The sequence below is a fragment of the Saccopteryx leptura genome, chromosome 2 (genome assembly GCF_036850995.1).
Source record: "Saccopteryx leptura isolate mSacLep1 chromosome 2, mSacLep1_pri_phased_curated, whole genome shotgun sequence".
NCBI classification, from domain to species: Eukaryota; Metazoa; Chordata; class Mammalia; order Chiroptera; family Emballonuridae; genus Saccopteryx; species Saccopteryx leptura.
Window position 1 is genome coordinate 294836287 of NC_089504.1, and position 25889 is coordinate 294862175.

General features: G+C 32.9%; 1 protein-coding gene across 3 annotated transcripts in view; it reads right to left on the minus strand.

The window, feature by feature from the left end:
* Nucleotides 1–737: 737 nt before the first annotated feature.
* The window catches only part of TFEC (transcription factor EC), a 79402-nt gene continuing 54250 nt past the window's right edge, over nucleotides 738–25889 (minus strand). For all 3 annotated transcript variants that reach the window (XM_066366143.1, XM_066366142.1, XM_066366144.1), the window contains 5 exons: nucleotides 18447–18561; nucleotides 16433–16489; nucleotides 11693–11768; nucleotides 3041–3188; nucleotides 738–2171 (listed from right to left, as the gene is read on the minus strand). In XM_066366143.1, coding sequence (XP_066222240.1) covers nucleotides 1791–2171; nucleotides 3041–3188; nucleotides 11693–11768; nucleotides 16433–16489; nucleotides 18447–18561 — 777 coding nt within the window. In that variant the 3' untranslated portion in view covers nucleotides 738–1790. The remainder of the gene's footprint in view (nucleotides 2172–3040; nucleotides 3189–11692; nucleotides 11769–16432; nucleotides 16490–18446; nucleotides 18562–25889) is intronic.

Below are 25889 nucleotides of genomic sequence, written 5' to 3' on the forward strand. Positions count from 1 at the left end.
AATCAAGCCCAACATCTATATACTGGGCCTATGCTCTATCCACCCAGTCAACCGGCCAGGGCCTCCACTATGTCATTTCATCCTAGTTTTCAAGGGCTTTCACAACATGTTGCAAATATTAATTTTCAGATCTCTTCAACAGACATCTTCTAGGGTGACCAAATGAGTGTCTTATTTCTAATAATACCCCATTAAGATACATACTCCATGTATTTTTATTATTTGGTTGATACTATTGCTCTATCTTTCCACCGCTTTACTCAATTTATGCTTTTGTAAGAAACGACATTCTTCTTTTCCCATAGGTTTTGTGATTCTCCAAACTTCATTCATTTCCATTTTCTCTGACCTTCTAAACTTTACCCTATGCTCCTCCATGTAGACTTTAATTCTATGCTTTTTAAAATCTTTTTTGTTGTTTCTCATTTGGTATTGTTTATTTTCTGAGAAATAAAACCACAACATCTTGTGTATTTATTGTACGTTTTCACAGGACTTACTGCAGTTCTGAGTATCCCTCAAGGAATACTCATTGATCAGATCACCACTCGTGGAGGTCCAGCGCAGAGCAACATAATTGTAACTCAATTCCCACTCCTAGAATAAGCTCACAAGACAAAAATTTGAGCACAGTATTATAAATATAAATATTTTTAATGAGTACTAACAAATCTAGCAAAAATCAGATGATGCTTAAAGTACTTATGAGAACTTCAGCTCAGAGCTGAATGCAATGAGATTTCGTTTTACAAATTATTTTGTCACTTGGCAGTCCAATATTCAATATTTTGTCAACTTGAAGCAAACAACTAATTGATTTGTATTTCAATATTAGACATAGTGTTAAATTTTGATACTTGACAACTTGTCATAGTAACAAAACTGTTTTATAGTTCTTTTGTGAAAATTGATTACTGAACATCTCTTGTTGATAAATTAACAAAAGAATTTGGAATGTGATTCCTGATGCAAAATAGAAAATCACAAGAGTGAAGGGGAAATAAAACATATTACATGCATTATATGCAAGTGTGTGGGGTAGGTCTGCATGAAGGGTTAGAATTCTATTCCATATTCTTGAGAAAGGTATTTAATGTGTTTCTTTTTCTGAACAGGGCATAACTCCATAAATATGCAAAGATAGTTTTAGAATGTGTGTAATTAAATAGACTATAGAAATTAGGATGTAATTTTAGAAACCAGATTTTATAAATTTTCTGTATTGTATTGTGGAAAATTCTGTTTATTGTAGATTCACTTTCAATTACAAGTGACAGATCATCTATTTTTTAGTTTTCTTTCTCCCCTATGTGGATTAACTTTAAACAACACGGTCACCAGTCAGTGGAGAAGGGCAATGAACTACCAAATCTATTGATCATGGTTCTAGAAAACTATTTCTAGAGTTGAAGAAGAAGAAAATGGAAACGAGTAACTAAGAAAACGTTTGCATATTTCAGAGGTTTACTCTTTGCAGTCTGTTAGTTCCAATAATACAAGTAGAGAGCTATATTTATTTGTACCTCTTTCCAGGAAACAAAATTTAGGGACATTTGGACTCTGAAGTCAAAGAAGTAAAATCTCTTAGCCTTCGATAATTCTTCAACACCATATTTCTTCTTTATGTGAATTCATTCTTGCTGTTTGTTGTTTCTAATCCATCAGTTTTTCATGAACAACATATTCCTTTCAGTAGAATGAAGCCAAAGCAACACATGAAACACAGATCCTAAGTTCATAGCACCAGCATAGAATGGTTTTCTGGTTGATGAACTGAGTGTGCTTACTCTTTATAAGTCATCACCGTCATCTGAGCTAAAACTGCTTCTCCTACTGCCCTCTTTGGAAACTGCAGGGGAAGTGGCAGAGAGCAGAGGATCTGTTCCAAAAGGAGAGACTGTGTCATCCAGTAGCATGCCATCCAATCTTTGTTCCTCTTTTAAAGCAGCACTAAACGATAAATCTGTGAAGTGTGACAAAGGATCAGAGAAGGCCATGGCTTGATCACAGAGCTCAGGGCTTGTTTCCTGAGACTGCGTCAGTTGTTGGCAATAGTTTAATGAACTCTGCTCAAGATGGGTCTGTTGTTTGCTGACATGAGCACCTAAGTCAACTGTTCCACCTGAAGCCAGGGCAGGCAGCCCATGAGCACGGGCCTGTACTTCTAGTTCCTGCAATTATAAACAAGAATAATTAAATTATGACTTTGAAAGTGGTCTTAACCCTGGAAAATAAATCTCAAACAGAACCAAAATATTAACACATATTCAAAATGAAGACTAATAAAAATTAAAACATTCTTGCAAACATTAGAATATGATATATTTTTATTGCCTAAAAACTAACCCTTAGAAAAATGTTCATATTTTAAGAAACAAATTCTTCTCCCATTGTTCTTTAAAAGAATACACTCTGGTCCCATGGTGACTCAGACTACAATACAGCCATTTGGAGATCCTTGAAAATCTTTCATTTGTTCTTCCAGATATATTTCTCACTATATTCCCATTGTATGGAAATAAAGTAAATGCTTTGCCTAGCTAAACACAGAATAAGACATGAAAGCTTTGGAAACCCATATTTTGATATGTTGTGTCACATAAACAGATGAAGAGTAACAATATAAACCTGCATATGCCTTGAGGCAGTGCAATTCATAGCAATGTTACTAAAGAAATAAAAAAGGGGAGGGGAGAATGTAGTGTCCAGTATTATCCAGAGAAACAAATGTTCTACCTTATTTTTATTTTTTGGCTGAAATAATTTTGTGTGTGTTTGTATAGTTGATGTTATTTTTTTGCATTTTGTAATTAGTTGTCATTTATGACATATTTTTAAAGTCATCTCAATCAGAGACTTTTTTATCAACACTTAATTGAAACAACCTAATTCATGAACTTGTAAAAGACAGTAAAATTATCCTTCACAAGGAAAGATAATTAATTGTTAATAAGAAAAATAAATGAGACCAATGAATAAAACTGATGACAGGTAAGTCATATTTAAGCTATGTGGTTCATGGCAACATTCTTATAAAAACCTGAATCCGGAGTAGAAGCCGCCTGTTTGCCTGCTCTAATTTCTTCTGTCTGTGTTCTAACTCGCAAGCTCTCTGTTGTTCTTTCTGTAGCCACTTGATGTACTCCACTGATGCTTTGAGAATGGTTCCTTTGTTCCAGCGCATATCACTGTAGAAGGGAGAGATAACCTTTTCACAATTGTGCATGTCAGCAGAATTCATAAGAACTTACAAAATCTTTTACATTAATATGAAATAATGATTTACATGACTATTATTCACTCTTAGATATTATTGCTTCTGAATAGAAATTTTAATAGAATAGTTAAGGAGCCCTTATATAGTAAAATTAATCCCAGAATGAAAATAAGTGTCAAAAGAAAGTAATAAAGTGACTTTTTGTGGGAGAGCTAAATGCAATATCATGATTCTACCATTACAGTTTTTATATTTTTAGTGAAAATTGCTTTTATTATTAACTCCCAGATTAAAATCTATGTGCAGTATTTCTGCATTAATGAACTAGGAAATGTACATTACTGAGGACTTAAGCCTAAATTTTTAAAGATCATTTCAAATGTACCAATCTTTTAACCTACTTTCTAATAAGGTTGCTTTTATGTTTCTAAGAAAAAAAATAATGTCCTTCCTGAATGGTGATCTTGAGTGATTGGGAAACAAATCAAAATTTGGCAGCATCATTTTATGCAATAAAGCAAAAATTTCTAGAGTTATTAAGCAAATTTTTCTGCACGAAAAATAGTAATATTTTTTTTAAATCTGGTTACCTATTTTCAAATAACTTTGATATATGTAAATATAATTACACATTACCAGATGACCTTTAAGGCTAACATAGAAAAAAAATTATTAAAGCTTATTTTTAGATAGGAGAGTGATAAATCTAAATACAAAACAGGCTACTGATTTAATATCTGAAAAGATAAATCAGTAAATTTAATACTATATGAGAGCTGAGGATGTTTCAGAAGAATGAGGCCAAACTAATTGCTAAAAATTAACCTGCGCTGTTGGCAAACCTTGATGAATTTTCAATTTAGTTATGAGAAGTTTTAAATACATCATAAAATAAGTATGTAGGGAATTAAAAAAAAAACACATTACACTGTATATAGTTTAGTTTACATGATCTTAGTGAAATATCTTGAACCTAATATACATTTATTCAGTGATCAGGAGAGGAAAAATATACTTTAAGAAACGATCTGGCTTGCATATACCTCACTGAAAGTTCATATTAGGTGACAATTTCATTAACTTTAAGATATTATAGAGAGCTGCATTTTTTCTACCACCAGGTGAAAATATGTATTAGCGAAAGCTAAGCCTTCTTCTACTAAAATGCACCAAACTGTTCAGTTCTGTCTCAAGTTTGAAAATGCTTTGTCAGTTCTCCAGGGCTATAATAGCTGTTGGTGTCGCTTCTCTCACAGTGACTTATATGGTCAAGGACGAGCTAGGGGAAAAGAAGTCTACTTTTGTCATTAAACCAAGAAGGTATTTGTATCTGAAAAGTGTAGCGAACTCCTGAATTAAAACTCTATGCTGTAGGGAGCCTTATGGCCCTAAATTTCATTTCTTCTCATGGGAAGAAACATTTGAACAAGGATTAAGCTGAAAAGATAACCCTAGCTAACTTTGAAGTTTAAAGCATTGTTTAGTTGGATCCAAAAACAAATCTATCAAATGGTAGTAGCGAACATGCAAAAAGTGCTTCAATTTCTACTTGATGTAAATTGCGTTGAATTTTAAAAAGCTCGCTCTATTTTAAAGCCATTTTAATATATGAGGTTTTTTTCCTTAATATATTTTAAGTTTCCCAGACTTTTTAAGGAGATATGTGCTTTTTTCCTGAGAAAATTTCATATTCTATGCATTAAAATCATCATATGTGACAGTAATACCAACATATGTAAAGTCATGCCTACAGAATGAATGTTGATACTGATTTTTTATTGTCCACAAAAATATTTTTTCTTTGAATAATTTAAACAGTTTAGTGATTTCCAGAGTGGGATGGGGGTGGGGGTGGAAGAGGGTCCAGAGGGGATAAATGGTGGTGGACGAAGACTTGACTTGGGGGGAGGTGAATCTATAGTATGATGTACAGAGATGTGTTATAGAATTGGTAGCCTGAAACTTGTATAATTTTTTTAACTATTGTCACCTCAATAAAATCAATTAAAAATTTTGAGGCACTTGAATGCTTTTAGATTTAAAGCAGGTAATAGACACGCGTGCATGAAGCAGAAGTGTGGGCAGACCGAACTACTGAACGTGCAGTCTGCTGTAATTTCAGGAGTTCACTCCCACTTAAAAGCATGAAAAAGGAAAGAAATACAAATTGCTGAATGTTTTGACACATAAAAATAGCAACTTCATGAAACTGAAATGTCTTCAGGTATTAGCCTTGATTTCCTAAGCCAACCCATTGGTTTATTTTAATTATGAGCTGGAAAGGTCTTCAGAGGTGAACTACTTCACAGTTCCTTCTATTTGCTCAAGAGCACATGGTGTTTAGAAGATGAGCCCCAGTTCTCTTCGTTCAATTCAGTAATTTTTCTGCGAATCTGTGACTTCCCCACTTTTTCAAAGGCATCTGCCATAAGAAATATGTTTTCTATTGTGCCCCAGTGCATGAAATTGCAACAAATGTCTTATAAGTCATCACTATTCTTTTTAGGTGCAATATGTAATTCTATAATATTTTCAATGCTATTCTTCCTTCTTTATTTAAAAATGCTGCATCTGTCCCATTTGATTGATTTCATGATCCATTAATAGGTATATGGCACACAATTTGAAAAATCCCATTCTATAAAATTTTATGATCTGATACATTTTCATATTTTTAAAAGAGAAACTGATCTTATGCATTTTAATGGTCGCAGTCACCTACTTCACAAACTAGTCTGATTCCTTCTTCTTTTTTTTTTTTTGATTCACAAGCTTTGTAGCTCAAGCCTGGTGGCTTGGATAGAACACGAGTAGTGGCTGACTTTGGCTTGCACCTCCCAGGTACCCAGAGCCAGCATGTCCAGTGGACAGCTTCAGACCACATCAAAGGACCACACAACCACCTTCACAGTGACACACTCAAAGGGCAGACTCAATAATTATCAGAACCTTCTTGAAGTAAGTCCTGCTCTGTGGAGTGAGCCCTGCGTAGCTGATCCTCCACTGTGGTCAGTGGTTGGTGTTCACTCAACCAACTGATTAGCCTAGGGATAAACACCTGCAATTTAGGATTGCCCCTGCAATCGATTGGCCTAGGAATAAACACCTCCTATTGACATGCCAACAGAAACCATGGCTCAACTACAATAATAGGGTATACACAGTCCACATGAGAGGAGGAGGGCACACCTGGAGAGTCCAGTTTGGGTGACTGGGGAAGCTATGCCACTTAAATCTACAGGACACCAACTATATTAGGCCACTCTAGAAATACCAAGAGAAGTAATAGCTGTACCTAATACATAGAAACATATACAAGGAGGCTGCCACAATGAGGAAACAAAGAAACATAACCCAAATTAAAAAATAGAACAAAACTCCAGAAAAAGAACTAAATAGAAAGGAGACAAGCAATCTACTAGAAGCAGAGTTCAAACCACTAGTTATAAAGATGTTCAATGAACTTAGCAGAAGAGAAGTTGAACTTACAGGAAACTTTAACAGCATAAAAAATACATGGAAACCATAAAAAACAGTCAGAAATAGAGGATTCACTAACTGAAATTAAGAATAATTTATAAATTACAGGGTATCAACAGAAGAGTAAATAAAGCTGAGACTCAAAAAGCAATTTGAAATATAAGGAAGTCAAAACATCCAATCAGAAAAGCAAAAAGAAAAAGAATTTTAAACAATAAAGATAGTGCAAGGGTCCTCTGGGACAATTTAAAGTGTATCAGCATTCGTATCACAGGGATACTGAAAGGAGAAGAGAGAGAACAAGGAATTGAAAACCTATGTGAAAAAATAATAATAATAATAAACTTCTCTAACCTGGTAAAGCAAGTAGACATACAAGTCCAGGAAGCATAGAGAATTCCAAACAAGATGAACCCAAAGCAGCCCATACCAAGACACATCATAATTAAAATGGCAAAGGTGAAAGACAAAGAGAACATCTTAAAAGCAGTAAAAGAAAAGCAGTTAGTTACCTACAAGTAAGCTCCTATAAGATTGTCAGCTGATTTCTCAACAGAAACCTTGCAAGACAGAAGAGATTCACAAGAAATACTCAAAGTGATGAAAAGCAAGGACATACAACCAAGATTACTCTACCTAGCAAAGCTATCATTTACAATTAAAGGACAAATAAAGGGCTTCCCATACAAGAAAAAGATGAATATTTTCATCACTACCAAACAATTATTACATAAAATTAAGAGTCTTCTTTAAAAAGAAGAAGAAAGATAGAAAAACATGAACACTAAAATGGCAATAAATATATATCTATTAACAAATAAATCTTAAAAAAAATAAATAGAAGAGAACATCTTGATGGTTACCAGGTTTGGGGGCAGGGGTTGAAGAGACAGGTGAAAAAGGTGAAGGGATTAAGAAGTTCAAATTGGTTGTTACAGAATAGTCATGGAATGTCAAGTACAGCATAGGGAATACAAAAATAATATTCTAATAACTATGCGTAGTGTCAGACGTGTATTAGATTTACCAGGATGATCACTTAGTAACTTCTATGATGTCTAATCCTTAGGACATACACTTGAAACTGATATAATATTGTATGTCAAATGTGATAAAAAATAAATAAAAAATGATTTAAACTAAAAATGAATAAATGAAATTCTGAAAAAAGAAAACAACAAAGTAAAATTTGCCTATTCTATTTTATCCCCACACTCTTTCCCTATTAACTTATTTTCTGGAACTTTTATATTATGCATAGTAGCACCTGAAAACTCAATGGATGAATTTAAAATAATTTTATAGAGTAAATGGCTACTTCTCAAGCCCTAGATTCTGACTTGATTTCTCAGGTAGAGTAAATTTTAACAGGCTATATTCTGGTTCCACATGAGACTGACACTGGTGTACCACAAAGGCAGAGAGTGACAGATGTGGCCACAGCAAGCCAAGGGATAAGATGTTGGGAAACAGAATTGGTACTGGATATTTGGGATATCACAATGGCAGTGAAGTATCTTTTCTGCCTATGCTATGTGGAGAGATTCACATACACAGATTCAATAGCTGTCTAATTGGATGGTTTCAATTAGATCAAAAATAAATATATTATGCCTACATATAACATTGTACAATTAAAGAAACATACTTAAGAATGCTTAAAATTAAATGTTCTCAATTGTGGTTTCATTTAAATAAATTTGTTTTTCATATTCTAGATCAGAAGTAGTTTTATTGGGCAAAGTTATACGCATTCATATACATATTATCTAAGTCTGTTTTCATGCAAACAATGACCTGAATAATTGTAACAGAGATTATATGGCCCACAAAGCTTGAAATATTTACTATCTGGCCTGTTACTGGAAATATTTGCATCCTTTTTTTAGAAAATAAATTAAAACTAGAAACGGGCCTTTATAACCAAAATTTCTATTAAAATTTAGAGTAATAATAATCTCACATAAGCTTTATACTTTGTACAGTATTCCCATCCATATTATTTTTTTACAATTTTTTTTAGATTTTGTTTATTCATTTTTAGAGAGAGAGGAAAGAAAGAGAGAGAAAGAAGAAGAAGAAAAAGAAGAAGAAGAAGAAGAAGAAGAAGAAGAAGAAGAAGAAGAAGAAGAAGAAGAAGAAGAAGAAGAAGAAGAAGAGGAAGAAGAAGAAGAAGAAGAAGAAGAGGAGGAGGAGGAGGAGGAGGAGGAGGAGGAGGAGAAGAAGAAGAAGAAGAAGAAGAAGAAGAAGAAGAAGAAGAAGAAGAAGAAGAAGAAGAAGAAGAAGAGAAGAAGAAGAAGAAGAAGAAGAAGAAGAAGAAGAAGAAGAAGAAGAAGAAGAAGAAGAAGAAGAAGAAGAAGAAGAAGAAGAAGAAGAAGAAGAAGAAGAAGGAAGCAGAAAGCATTAACTCCATATGTGTCTTGACCAGGCAAGCCCAGGGTTTTGAACCAGTGACCTCAGCATTCCAGGTCAATGCTTTATCCACTGCAACACCATAGGTCAGGTTTTACTTTATTTTATATTTTATAAAGACTTAGTCATAGGCCCTAGCCGATTTGCTCATTGGTAGAGCATCGGCCTGGCGGATGGAAATCTCAGGTTTGATTCCTGGTCAGGGCACATAGGAGAAGCGTCCATCTGCTTCTTTACCCTTTCTCCTCTTCTTTCTCTCTATCTCTCTCTTCCCCTCCCACAGCCAGAGCTCCATTGGACCAAGGTGGCCCAGATGCTGAGGATGGCTCCATGGCCTCCGACTCAGGCACTAGAATGGCTCCAGTTGCAATGGAGCAACAGCCCAGGTGGGCAGAGCATCACCCCATAGTGGGCATGCTGGGTGGATCTCGGTCAGGTGCATGTGAGAGTCTGTATCCCTGACTTTCTGTTTCTCACTTCAGAAAAATACACACACAAAAAACCACAACAACCAAAAAAACTCAGTCATATAAATGGTGCCTCACAGGCATGACAACATCTGAAGATACTCTGTTAAGCTTCAAAATCCAATCTTAAGTCTCATGAGCTTTCTGCATGTAAGTGTGCCCTGGCATTGGGGGGTTAGCTCTACCTCTTATACAAAATCTCTTTTAACTGACTTTTACCTAACCAAATTTAGGATTAACTAAGGTTTTCTATCCTCTCTGTTGGTACCCAATGATTGTTGTCAGAAAAAAGTAGATAAAAGAGGTCACTAGACTACCTTCTGATACACTCAGGTACTTTTGTGATCCTGTGGTAGCACATACATAATGAGAGGCGGTTAAACTCTAGCCCATTGTATTTATTATTATGAAAATATCATGAAATATAAGTACACTAAAAAATACAATATTAATGCAAAATAAGAAAACATTTGTAAATAGTTATTGTTTTTAGGGAAATTATTTTTAAAAGCTTTGAAATAGTTAAAATTTTAGTAAATGTAGGTCATTCAAAATTTGCTGCAACAAATCAATGTATAAACATTTCAAAAATCCATCTATACTTGGGTGGTCTAAGTTTTTGTTTTATTTTAAATAAATTAAAATATATATTTTTAGTGCAGTTTTTGTAAGAAATAAAAGTTGAAACATATTCAAATAAAAAAGCCTTGAACTTACATCAAATAATTGGTAAATAAATGTATATTTATATTTCAGTGTTAAAAATTTTTATCAGGAAAATGGTTATTCTCTGTACTAATAGAAAGAGTTGTGTGCTTAGAGACTTGAGGCATAATTGGTAGGGCCTAGACTAAGACTAACATCTTCAGACTTCCCACCTGGAGCTCTTTGTGCCATTCCATTCCAGATGCCCAAGAGAATAAATGTTACACTCTATTACAAATTACTGAATTGTCTGAATGAATTCAACATTTGGTTGTAGAGAAAGAGTATTTTTTTTTTAATTTAGTGAGAGGAGGGGAGGCAAAGACAGACTCTCACATGTGCCTCGGCCAGGATCCACCTAGCAAGCCCACTAGGGGGCAATGCTCTGCCATCTGGGGCCCTTGCTCCACTGCTCAACATCCGGAACTATTTTTTAGCACCTGAGGCAGAGGCCATGGAGCCATCGTCAGCACCCTGGGCCAACTCACTCCAATTGAGCCATGGCTGCAGGATAGGAGGAGAAGAGAGAGAGAGATAAGTGAGAGATGGAGGGGTGGAAAAGCAGATGGGTGCTTCTCCTTTGTGCCCTAACTGGGAATTGAACTCAGGACATCCATAGGCTGGGCCAAGACTCTACCAACAAGCCAGCTGGCCAGGGACTAAGACTATTCCTGAATTCTACAAATATAACTTTTTCAAACACCATTGTTTCTGAATAATAAGAAATTACCAGTATTTAGAGAGTCCAGTTCTTGGTTTAAATAAAACATTTTTCAAGTCATTTTCAATACTGTAGATCATGTTTTTTGTGTTTTTTTTTTGAGAAACATTCAACATTCTAAACTGATACTTCAACTAATCAACTATTTGTTAAAATTTACTATCTTAAACAACTTGTTTAACTGACTTCTTATGTGTATGATACCAAAGCTTTGGCTAAAATTCATTATAGTAGTTAGTGATCGACATCAGTCATCATGTTTACAATCTTATTTTTTAAATTAATGTCTCCAGAATATTAGAAGCTCTGAAAATTCAACAATTAAATTTTCATGTATACATAAATCTTACATTGGAATAATTGTTATAATCCATAAATTGGGTGTAAAAGTGTCATTGATAGTGACACTACCATTAAAGTTGTCAATATTAGTGCCATACAGAAAGACCCACTATAAACTGAGAAGAATAACTTACCTATTTTCTACAGCTCAAATGAATAACTGTTAATAACAACCTTGATGCTTAATGACTACCAGTCTTGAATAGATATTTTAAAAATGAGACCAGAAATAGCCCTACCTTTACCTCATCTCCTGGTCATTAGCCCTCCTCTCTCCTTCTTTCCTCCCATCCATCGTGGGGAGTATTAAAACCATAATATTATTATAGAAATGATTGTTGAACTCACGGATCATTGGACTTTGGAATAAGAGTGCCCAGTTCCTTGATTCGGTAATTAATGTTATATCTTCTTCTTCTTTCAACTATTTAAAAAAAAGTATTTATTGTTCTTGTTAAAGCACATTTCACTTTTGAATAGCTGTAAACTTTCTTAATAATTTTTAAAAAATAACAAAAATTTCCATTTAGTCAAAAGAGTAGTTCTCAAAAATAAAATTAAAATTAAAATATATTTAATAATTTAACAAAACAATATTAAAATTATGATTCTACTATTTATAAGCTTTAAAAAATATTTCCTCCCAATAACAGGTTTGTCATTTTTTTTGAAATGCTATACTTACCCATAGTGAAATATATATACCCTTTTAATCATTATTTCTCACATATATATTTGCCAGTGCATAAGGATTATACTCTTTGAGGTCTGCACCATACTTACTTCTTCTTTTATATTTCCCTTAAGGCCTAAATCAAAGTTTGCCACATAGGTGTGTGTGCCCAACTAGACTATGACCTCCTCAATGGCAGAAACCATTCCTTCCTCATTTATGTATCCCTAGAGGGCTTGGGATATACGAGGAGCTAAATAAATGTATGTTGCCCTGGCCAGACAGCTTGATTGGTTAGAACATCTTTCTGAAGCACAGAAGTTGACAGTTCAGTTCCCAGTCAGGGCATACAGACCATCTGCTTCTCCTCCCCTCCCTTTTCTCTCCATCTTCCCTTCCCACAACCAGTGGCTAGATTGGGTCCAGCATGGCCCTGGGCACTAAGGATAGCTCCATTAGGTGCATGCAGGAGTCTGCCTCACTATTTCCTTCCTCTCACCTAATCAATCAATCAACCTATCAAGTTATGTCAATTAGACTAAAGTATATTTTTTAATTTAAAATTTTTTGATAATCTATAGAGCAGTGATTTTTGAACTTAGGTGTGCATCATGTATACCTGGAATGACTGTTAAAGTAGATTTGTACCCCACATGTAAAGATTCTGATTTTAGTATATCTAGGTTCAACTCAAGAATTTGCATTTATGACAAGCTTCCAAGTGATGTTGTGTGGGTGGAGTGCAGAGCACATTCCTAGCAGCTGTGGCTGATACAATGCTGTGAGAATACTCCAGCTCCCAGAAGCCTCCTGGGCATACCCAGGAAGGAAGCTCGCCCACTATAAGGAAGTGACTTAGCGCCAACCACGCAGCTCCCTGATCTTTTCAGCCATTGGCTATGAAGGACACGCTGTAACACCCTATAGGCTGGACCTGTGTATATAAGCTAGCTTACTTCCTGAATAAAGTGGATCTACGTCACTGAACCTGGTCCCCGGAGTCGGGTCTTTCCGTCTCCGTCGTCCTCACCCCCAGCAGGACTTGTCCACAATGCTGATGCTGTTTGTCTAGGGCCCACACTTTCAGAACTACTGATAAAGGTTCTTATTCTACATTTTCATAAATTTACTGCTTATGAACATTTAGTGCACAAAAAACATGTTCCATAAACATTCAATATACAAATAAGTAGAATTTCCTCTATTGTCTCTGAAAGCAGTCATAGAATACAGAGTAGTTTTATAGTCTAGTGTATCAAGAATCATAACATATGAGTATATATATATATATATATATTTTAAAAGATATGATTTTTAAAGCTTCCTAGGCAATTGAAGAAAGAAAAAGATCATGAAGAAAAAGAAAATCATATATCAAAAATATTGAAAAATCCTTAAATAATGCATTTGTGAGAATTAAGATCCACTACCAGAAACAAGAAAAGTCATCAAAGACTACCCATTGTCTTGGTGAAACTACTGTACAAAGCAATTTACTATGAATGAATTTGACCTTCAGGAATAATACATTGAAATTCATCTGAAATTAGAATATAACTCATTCTTGAGAAAGTTTATTTTCCCTCTTTATCAATCCTATTTTTCCTGTTAAGGGATTCAGAAAATGACACTGCATTAAAAAAAATTGAAAAGAAAATAAACAAAGGTAAAACTAACAGAAGTATATATGTATATATCACAATAAGAATTTATTAATAATTCTATGTTCACACATACTTCTATATTATAGACAGACTTTTAAATATCATATAAAATTAAGAACAGCTATGAAGGATGTTCACAATTTTATTTCAAAATAGGGGATTATTTTAGTCATATTATATTTCTTCAATATCTATTATTAAAATACACCTTAAGTAAAATATCAGAAGTTTCTATTCCACTCTTCTTAGATTGTGTTTGATACATGTTTAATGGCTAATTATAATGAGAATTTTCACACTCTGTGTTAATTATTTTTAAAGGAGTCAATTAAAAAAATTACTGATATTTCATGCCATGTGTGGTTTTACCCTTCCCAAAGTTTTTGACATAATCATTCTTGCCGTTAGACCCAGGGAACAGTGGACTCATTGCAGACTCCATACTTAAGATGAACTACTATTGCCTCTTATCACACCCATGCCCACTGAGCAAGGCAGACACAAAGCAAAGTGAACCCCTTCTAAACTATATGTTGGGTACTTTGCATGAAAAATATTCTCCCAAATACTCTGAGCCCACCTCCACAGACTGATCAGGACCTTTCCCAGGTCTACCTTCCTGATGGAGAACAAAACACCAGTGTGCTCATCCCTAGGCCCGAGATGTAGACAAGAGGCAGTTGTTTGCAGAGACATGTATGGAGCTTGCATTTACTGGATGAGGTGCACTGGCAACATAGAATGGAATATGGGCCGCAGAGATGAGTAAGTTAGGCTATCATTGTCCCATGACATTCCCACTCAGAACTCTGAGGATCTGAGAATTCTAAATTAAGGACTGGACCTGGCCTTCCAGTCCTTAAAAAAGATAAAACATACTTTTACTTAGTTTAGCATTTTCTAGCACATATTTAGACATCTGGTAAATGGGATTTCATCTATCTTCTTGCCACAAGCTTCACAAATTTTAAGTGTTGCCTTAGATTCATCACATTTAAATGTGATATTATTATTTTTTAACTTTGATATCTCCAAAAAGCAAAAAGTAAGGGAATCCAGATTAGAACACACTTCAATAATGGACACACCTGCGCCTATTTTATTTTATATAAATGACCTGTTGTTTAATCTGCAGACATAGAAGGGAAAGAAAGAAGCAAGAAGAGTAATAATATGCAGGCTACAACTAAGAGAGAATCTCATAGTTCCTCAAAGTATTACTTCCTTCTATGAATAATTAGCTTTTCCTACTCATGTTCTACTTGTCTCATAATCTGGGCTAAAGCTTATCTGCTCTACCACTAAAGGCAAATAGAATCATATCATGTCCCTTTCCACAATTCCCCTAAGGACTGTTATAACCTGTGCCAGCTCTGTCCTCAGGGTCACATAGTCAGCCAACTGTGATTACTCTGTGACGTAGGCTGGTGCATATGAGCAAAAAGATGCAGGTTTCACAGGTGCATGTAAAATCAATTTTAGCTAATCACGTTTAAGGAAATTCCTGGTTTGGTTTAGTGTTAACATTTTTACCTATTTTTATTTAATTTTATTCCTTTTAAATTTTTTGATTTGGCTCCCAGAACAAAAAGGCTTCACACTCAATTAGCCAAGCTCACTTGAGATAGTTAAGCACTTGAGGCACGACCAAACACTATCAAACTCAACATTGCTGGTAACAGCTTCCTTTGTATTTCTTCATCCCACGTGACCTGTTATCAGATTAAATTTGACCACTAAGAAGGCATCACAGACTTTTTTTTTTTTTTTTTGCAGAGATAGACTTCAGCAATCTAACATAAGCAATACCTTTCAGATAACTTATCATTGGGAGGAAAAAAGTCAGTTGACAGAAATACAAACCTGGAGTTACGTTTCTTGCTATTTAAATGGTGTACACTTTCTAAAGTCACTATTTAAACCTTTGAGCAGTGGTAGGATTCAAATAAACTAATAACCGTTTCTCTGCTATATTGACAATTTTAAGTATAAAAAACTGGTATACTGAAAGGTTGTTTATTATTTCATGCATTTAATACTTAACTAAGAACAATAAGAGGTACATGAAACTAGATTACATTATAAGAAGAGTTTTAAAATATTAATGAAATATTATTAAACAATACCTGACGAAAAAACAATAAAACTGTTCTTTAAGCTATTTCCATATTGTTTCTTGATTGGTGTCCTCACTTGCAATTTTTTTTCAACTATGGACGGAATAAAGGTGACTATTGGTGCTTAGAATATGCTGTTGCACAGATGAACATCAAAAAAAGAGTAAGGAATGTAAATGTGTAATTTCCAGATTGGGCAGTTGCACAGGCACCCACCTTACAGAGAGCCCTGATTATAAGTGCCATTTTAACAACTGGTTTGCCAAACTCAACAAGAAATTGTTGAGTTTGGCAAACTGTCGAGCCAGTGCAAATCAGCTAAATCCTACCACTGCCTTTGAGTCAATGAGCCACAGCAGAGTTCAAATGCAACTAAGTATACTCATCTCCATCACACACAGCCTTCCTGAGAGAGACTGATCAAGGAGAGAATTTGAGATGTTTCACTTCATAAAAGTGTGTGGCGTTTCTTAGAGTTCACATGGTTTAAATTCCCCTAATAGCTCAACTATTAAATGTGGTCTTCTGACCTGAAAACACTTATGCCGTGAAAATGAATGACCACACAGTTTAACCTTCATGCATTTCTTTTTGCATTACTTTTGTTTGGGAAAAAAAATGAAAATATACTCACTGAGGTTGTGGTTGTCCTTTTTTTGTCTTTCTTTTGCCAAAACTCGAGTATCAGTTTCTGATAAAAAAGAATACAATTAAAACAATTCTTAGTTCTACTTTATACCCTTTCTATCAACATAACTCAAGAATGCTCAGTGAAAATACAATGTTACTCTCTCCAAATGGTATAATATTTTCATGCAAGTATTTAGAAATTTGAAGCACAGTACTCTTTAGTAAAAGGTAATGGCAAACCCTTTAGGCTTTGAGTAATAAAACCTGGATTTGTGTTCTGGCTTTCATTTAATAGCATGTAATCTATCAGCTAAATTCTCCATGTTTCAGGCTCTTCATCTGTAAAATTGGTACAATATTATAATGATTAAGAGAGGTAGCGTGCACAGCAAATATTAAACTGCTCAATCATTATTATTATTTTCAGAACTTTAAGATTATTCACTATTATTTGAACTTAAATTTCTACAACCTACATTTTCATAAATAATTATGATTTCTACATTCTAGGAGTTGGAAATAAGAACATTTCTCAGATATTACTATCAAACAATTCCACACTTCCAGTGAATGACACTTTATACACTATGTGGTTGTAAGCATCTATGATAACCTTCAACATGGCCCACAATGATTCTCATCTGTAACATTCATACACTTGGTAATTTCCTCTCATATTGAATAGGGTTCACCTGTGAAACCAATAGAATACTGTGGAAATGACAGCTGTGGCTTCCAAGACTGGGTCATAAAAGATATTTTCAGCTATCAGTTTTGTGTGTTTTGGATCACAAGTTGTCATGTCATGCTGATACATAGGCAGTCCTTTTGGAAGTTCACACGGTAAAATACCAAGGTCACTTGCTAACAGCAGCACTAACTTGTAAGACTGGTGAGTGAACCGACTTGGAACACATCCTCCAGCCCATCAAGTGTCAAACGTTTCTATTTCCAGCAAACATCTTGACTATAGCCTTATGAGATACTCTGGTTAGAACCAATTATCTAATTATCACCCTTGGATTTTTGACCCATAGAGATTATATGAGATAGTAAGTATTTATTATTTCAAACTGTTAAACTTCAGGGTAATTTGTTATACAGCAATAGATAAATAATACAATGTTCTTTGAATTATTCTAGTTTTAAAAATAGGTAATATAGGAATATATTTATTTACATTTGTTCATTTCAAACTATATTCATTAATTTTAATCTAAATTATTTGAATGCATAAATATTTGTGAGTTATTGATTAGGCTTCTAGAATGGACATAATACATTTTCTAAAAAGGTTAACATTAACTGTGTAAAAATTATTAAAAGGACAATGTTTGGCCTCTAACATAAAATGATGTTACAGAAATTGTAACTGAATTTTGTTTTATTCTTATGGAGGAGCTAACACTGGGTTTATAAGTCAAGACATCCTTTCTTGTTTCATCTCTTTCTCTACTTAGCTCTATGACTTCACGAAAATAATTCCTCTGACCCTGGATTTTCTCACCTCTAAACTGAGGGATATTAATAGTACCCATATAATACCTTTGAGTTGTAACAATTTTGAAATATACTACTGAAAACTGAGGGGGTTTTAATCACTTGAAAAAGTGAAATGTAAGTCTATCATGAAATTTGTAAAACAAGCAAAAAGGGAATATCTAATTGCTTTATATCACATTCTACTTACAAAAAGGACTATTTTTTCCTAATCTGTTACTCTATTATTTTGCAACCATGTTAATAAATGGTATCTATTTAATATCAAAATGAACCTATGTTTCATAAAGAACTTAGTCAAGCTGTCACATATGTACAGAGAGAGAGAGAGAATTTGTACCATATATATTTTCTCAATTCCTAAAATAATGAATCAATTCAGTTGAACTATAAGCTATACTCTCTAAATGTCTCCCATATTAACTATTTTGATAATATTAACAATTTTTATTTAGCTTGGTAATATATATCATTCATTTCTTATGCAGTTGGTTGAAAAAGGGAAAAAGCAGCATTACCTGTAATTTCTCTTTTCATTGATAGACTCCTTGGGCAGGAAGCATTTGTAAGGCCCATATTAACCGATGAAATTCCCTGCTCAGCACTATACGCATCCAAAATATTGCCAGATAACTTAAAAAGAGAAAGGAAAAATAAAGATAAATTAAACCTTCTGTGGACATTGATATATTTAGTTGTATATTTTAAATTTGCCACATAATTTATAATATATATTTTAATTTTAAATATGGGTGAGTCTGCACTGATTTTTTTTTAAGTCACTATAGGATACTTGTGGAAATGTTGAAAAAATTATTTGTACTTAAGGAAAAAAACACTCATGAAGGAAAATTCTGACTAATATTTAAGAAGTTATAAAAACTGTGATCTAGCACATTATCTGCTTATAAGTGAATAAGATTAAAAATATCATTTGGAAAAAAGTCAATGTACATATTAGCAAAGCTGGAAAGTTCATTGCATATCATATATTTTGGAAGGCTTTTTAATGTATCGGTGTTACTAGCAAATCACAGTCAAAAAATGTTCATTAAGTGAGAAACTTTCTTTCCTCCCTGGAAGGCATACTTTTCCTCATTGTACACTTAACGTTCTATGTTATTACAAATATTTCAGCTGATAACAAAAAATAGTCAAACTGCTTTTGCCTCTAGTAGATATAGGGTACATCTAAATATAGCAACACTGCAATTCTTAAAGTTGGGAACAATTTTTCAGAAAGCTAAGATATTTTATAGAAAATTCAAAACTGTACCAATTATTTAAAATGTGATTATTGATTTAATCTCTCAAGAAAATTAACTTTAAATAATATTCATAATTTAAGTTAATATTAATTATTCCAGAGCAAGCTACATTTAAAATTTATGACCTTGAACTTCTGAAATATTTTCATTCTAAGTATCCTTATTTCATTTCTGGGCAATAATCCAGGAACTGATTAAGTAGTAAGTTTTTCTTTAGAGACCAGAAATACAAATAATGAAACAAACTTATAGCAGATTATTATGGAGACTAACTCCTTATTTCAATTTTTGTAAAACTAAAACTCAAACGGGAAATTTTTGATACTTATAAAATTAGATGAAGTAAATGTGAAACAAGGACACCTAAAGATCAAAATTAATTTCTGAATAATAATCCATTAAATTATAAAATTATATATATGATAAATATTGTATATTTCTCAGGGAAAAATTTTAAAAATACAGTGGAAATCAGGCTAATCTATAAATGCATGTATATGTTGATAGAGACATTATAGACTACATATGGTATTCTGATGTATATTTTCAAGCATTAGTTCTGTTTATTATTTATTCTATTAAGACTATCTTTATTTTACATAAACTCATTATTATAAAATGTATTTCCAATTCATGGCACTTGGAAAGGAACTACTTAAGTAAGGAATTTCTTCCTTCTCAATTTTCTCATCTGAAAAATACAAAGTTGATCATATAGATGATGAGTGTTATGATCAGAACAATACAATCAAGAAGAAATTTTAACCACAGATATTTCCATAGCACATGAGCCTTTTAGTCATATTTGTAAAACTAAACATTTTCCAAGACCTTCTTTGAAAACCCTAAGTTGGCTGTAAACTGAGGTGTCACCATCCTAAATTGAGTATTTCTACTATGCCTTGGAAAAATATAATAGTGGGGCCAGAAAAAAAGATAGAGTATGAGGGGAAGGAAGGAAAAAAGAACTAGGTAAAGGGCACTTGCTCTGAAAAGCTTGAATTCAGGTAGATTTCAATGTAGCTATGGCAAATTGCAGAAATATTTAAGAAGAAAAGAGCCATACTACATATACACTGCAGCAATTAAATGATAGATTTCTAATATAGTGTTTTGCTGGGTCCATATTACCTGGTCAAAAAATACTCAATATTTTGCCTGAGAAATGAGTCTGGCATTCTGATAATGAATCTAATCCTGCTTAATCATAGTTACATTACATCTTCTACTGATCTTGGTTATCGTCTAATTTAGGTAGTAAAAGCACAATTATACTGTATATACTACTCTATTTCATATAAAAAGCTAATTATTTTTTGAATATCATTAGACAATTTGTTTCAATTTCAAAGTATAATAATACACTGTAAAATCTAAAGTGCCTTTCTCCATTAAAAGATGTAAGAGTACATACACTGTTAGTGAAAATTTAGAGATTACATATACATTTGAAAGGGCTTAGAAAACAAAATTATAGCTAGTTTTCTCAAAGGGGTAATTCACTAATGTAATAAGGTGTGTTTTATTTTATAAATTAGTTAGCAAATGGATAGATATTTTATGAAGAAATATTTATTATTCTGGTTAAAAAACCAAATTGCTTTTTTTTAGAAAAGCAAAACCTTTGACATGACAGTAGAAAAACATACTATAATTAAGAACAAACTCACAACCTTTAAAGACATATAATAAAGAATTTATTATAAAATATTTTCAACAACAATGGAGAGCATGTTCTTCAAGACAATACTTCTTACTATTAAAAAAAACCAAAGTCATCATCTAAGATTTTGTTTTGAAGTAAAAAGTAATTGATAGTGGTTCCTGTTGTCTAAGATTCTCCACCATAGATATTATTCATATTTTCACTACTGTGATCATGTACATTAAAAACAATGAGGATCTGATCTTCTCACATATACCTAGGTTCAAAGTAGCCAATTTTCGTCAAAGAAAATGAGATCACAAGTCAAAACATCAAAACATTTGAGTAAAATGACTACATCAAAAGTAAAACAAAATGGAGTGAATAAACATGTTAGAAATAACATCAAAAATAAAAATAGCCTAACCAGGTGGTGGTGCAGTGGTTAGCATCTGACTGGGATGCGGAGGACCCAGGTTCAAGACCCTCAGGTCGCCAGCTTGAGCGTGGGCTCATCTGGTTTAAGCAAGGCTCACCAGCTTGAGCCCAAGGTCGCTGGTTTGAACAAGGAGTCACTCGCTCTGCTGTAGCCCCCCCCCCCATCAAGGCATATATGAGAAAGCAATCAATGAACAACTAAGGTGTTACAACAAAAAACTAATGATTAATGCTTTTCATCTGTCTTGATTCCTGTCTGTTTCTATCTATCCCTCTCTCTGACTCTCTCTCTGTCTCTGAAATAAATAAATAAATAAATAAATAAAAATAAATAAAAGATCACATGAGATCCACTACTTAAAATGGACACTGATATTCTTAAAGAAATAAAGATATTTGTTAAAATTTATAATATGAAATAAAACAATTAAACATAATTTGTTTTTAAATGATCAAGAGAAATAAAACGTATGAAAATATAATACTTAAAAAATAAATCTATAAAAATAAAAAGATAGCATAATGGATATATACTGAGAAAAGAATAAAATGTTAGTAAACTGCAAAACCAGATGCAAATCCTCTCAGAAAGATGAAGAGATGGAATAAGAACTAGAATATATACAAATAAATAAAATCAGTACACAAGATATAATTATTATAACTAAAATACAGATATTAGCAGTCTCTGAGGGAGAAAAATAAAATTGGAAGGAAAAATATTTTAAGAAATAATAGAGATATATTTCTGAGAATTAACATTAAATAAAGACCTAACATATTTTTTTCAATTTTATTTTTTATTTTATTTTGATTCAAAAATCAAAGGGCTTAAGAATGATAATAATACTAATAATAATAATAAGAAGAAGAAGAAGAAGGAGAAGGAGAAGAAGAAGAAGAAGAAGAAGAAGAAGAAGAAGAAGAAGAAGGAGAAGAGGATGAAGAAGAAGAAGAAGATAGGGAAAATCTACTCCCACCATATTATGTTAAACTTTAAGAATACACAATGATAAAAAAAAAAAATCTAAAATCCTAAATAGAAAAAGAGAAGACTATGTCCAAAGCAACAAGAATCTGATTAACATAAGATTTTTCAAAAGCAAAATAAGATTAAAGAAAATTTTAATCTGTCCTTTTTAAAAGTTGATAAACAACTTAAAGGTTTATATCTAGCTCAAATGTCATTCACATATTAAGCCATGATAAAAATATTCTTAGAATCATAAAAATACTTAAGAATGTTTATCCAAAGTATTAATGTTAAAAAATGTTGGAAGAAGTACTAAAATAGAAGATATTGAAAGGATATGTTTCAAAAATATGAAATAAAATGATCAACTATCTTGATACAATGGTCTAAAAAAAGATGAGAAGAATCAAGGTCAAAGATAACATGAAATATATAACTATATACATCAGTCTATATAATATCATTATGATTGAAGTGAAGCAGCAAGAAAAATAGCAGAAAAAATGTACTAAGAAGAAATATTAAAATATAGGAAACAAATAATAAAGATGAAACAGGTAATATTTCATCAATAATAATAATCAATGTTAACAGGTCCAATTCCTCAGCTAAAAAGTTGACAGTCTGTTTAAGAACACAGTATGAATATACATCTAGCTTGCAGCACATGCACCTACGTACAGGACAAACAGAGGCTAAAAGTTAAAGGATGGAACTAAGAATATCCAGCAAAAGATAATCACAGAAAAACTTATGTAGTTATTAATATCAGAGAAAATAGGTTTTCAAATTTTTAAAAAAATGATTCAGGGTAGAGAAATTCATTTTATAATGATAAAGAATTAAATTGTCCAAAACAGCATAGCAATTGTAGACTACATGCCTCTAATAAAGTAATCACAAAATATATGAAACAAAATGGTTTAAATTACGAGAAGAAATTAATAAACCAATAAACATAGTGGGAGATTTTAACATTTCTCCTAATTTTTGAGAAGTCAAGCAGTCTGAAACAATGTTACCTAATATTTGAACAATAACACTAAAATCTTGGCCTAATAGACAAGTTTATGGATATAAATACAAAAATTAGAGAATATGCAATTTTCTTACATATATATGGGACATATACAAATATTGGTTATGAACTTAGCAGAAAGAAACCTTCAAGACATTTTTATAATCCCTAATTTCTAAATTATTTGAAAATTTTTAAATATCTCAAGGGTAAAGAAAAATGCTGTATTAAAAAAATAAATAAATGCTTGAATTTAGAAATAATAAAAGATAGTATTTAAAACATCCATAAAGAAAATTCTGGATTTTCCAAAACATGCTTTAAAGGAGATAGATACCCTTAAATAATATGAGAAAAAAAATAAAAGTTTGAATTTGATAAATTAAATATCTTCAACAAGCTAGGTAAACAAACATAAAAGCTCAGCGAAAGTAGAACAGATAATAAAATAAGAGCATAAATCAGTGGGGAAAAGACAATCTGAGTAGATCCATAAGCCAAAGATTTTTTTTTTTAATTAACAAGCTTGGCATGCTTCTGGTAAGACTGATTTTAAAAAAGAAATAATAAATAAATAGCATTTTAAGTGAAAGAAGGACATAACTAGAATACAAGTTAAGATTTAAAAGATTTTTTTTCTCTCCTTTGATCAAGGACAAGGATGCCTGCCTTCACTTCTATTCAGCATAGAAATGGAAGTTCTAGCCAGAGAAATTAGGCAAGAAAAAGAAACAAAAGTTATCCAAATTGGAAAAGAATAAGTAAAATGATATTTGTTCACACATTATCTTATATTTAGAAAACCCTGAGATAACAGACACATGTGTGCACACTCACACACAGCCAGTGAAGCTAATAAATGCATTCAGCAAAATTGCTGGATATAAAAACAACATTCAATCGTAGGTTATATCTTTATACACTAACAATGAACAATTTAAAAAGAAAATTAAAAAACCAATTTCATTTACAATACTATAAAAAAGATGAAATATTTAGTAATACATTTCCCCAAGAAGGCAAAAGACTTGTACACTGAAAACTAAAACTTATTGCTAAAAGAAATTAAAGAAAACAAATAAATGGAAAGATACCCCATATTAATTGATAAGAAAACTTAATATCATTAAGATGACAATAGTACCTAAAGTGATATACAGATTAAATTCAGTCTCTATTAAAAATACTAACAGCGGTTATTGCAAAAATAGAGAAACCCATATTAATACTAAAATACGTATGGAATCTCAAGGGCCATTAAATAGAAAAGCAATCTAGAAAAAAACAAAGTTAAAAACTTTGGGCTTCTAAATTGTAATAGTTAAAACATAGCAACTGTAATTAAATCACTGTGGCATATAGACAGCCATATAGACCAGGGGTAGTCAACCTTTTTATACCTACCACCCACTTTCATATCTCTGTTAGTAGTAAAATTTTCTAACCGCCCACCGGTTCCACAGTAATTGTGATTTATAAAGTAGGGAAGTAACTTTTCTTTATAATTTTTTTTTTTGTATTTTTCTGAAGCTGGAAACGGGGAGGCAGTCAGCAGACTCCCGTATGCACCCTCCCCGGGTTCCACCTGGCACGCCCACCAGGGGACGATGCTCCGCCCATCATAGGCATTGCTCTGCTGCTTCCAGAGCCATTCTAGCACCTGAGGCAGAGGCCATGGAGCCATCCCCAGCGCCCGGGCCATCTTTGCTCCAATGGAGCCTTGGCTGTGGGAGGGGAAGAGAGAGACAGAGAAGAAGGAGAGAGAGAGGGGTGGAGAAACAGATGGGCACTTCTCCTGTGTGCCCTGGCTGGGAATCGAACCCAGGACTTCTGCACGCCAGGCCGACGCTCTACCACTGAGCCAACCAGCCAGGGCCTTTTTATAAAATTTATAAAGCAGAGTTACAGCAAGTTAAAGCATATAATAATAATTACTTACCAAGTACCTTATGTTCGATTTTTGCTAAGTTTGTCAGAATAAATCTTTATAAAACAACTTACTATAGTTAAATCTATCTTTTTATTTATACTTTGGTTGCTCTGCTACCGCCCACCATGAAAGCTGGAATGCCCACTAGTGGGCGGTAGGGACCAGGTTGACTACCACTCAATAGACCAATGAAGTTGAATAAAGAGCCTGGAAATCAACTCTCAATATACAAAGGTGCAAAGACCACTCAATACGTATGGAATCTCAAGGGCCATTAAATATTAGAAAAGCAATCTAGAAAAAGGGAAAAGAACAGTCTTTTAAACAATTGTTGTTGGAAAAACTAGATATTCATGTGCAAAAGAACAAAGTTAGATCCTTATCTTACACAATATACAAAAATTAACTTCAAAAATAGTTCAAAGACCTAAGATAAGAGCTAAAACAATGAAATTCCTTTAAAAAAAAAGAGGAGATAATCATAAGATTGGATTTAGTGTTTATTTTTTGGATTTGATACCAAATCACAGGCAACCAAAACATAATTAAAATGGACATCAAAATTTACAACATTCTATATCAGAAAAGCCTTTCTAGAGAGTGAAAAAGACAACCTATAGAATGAGAGCAACTGTTCACTAATCATATTTCTAGTTGATCAATATTCAAACTATTAATATATAATTTCC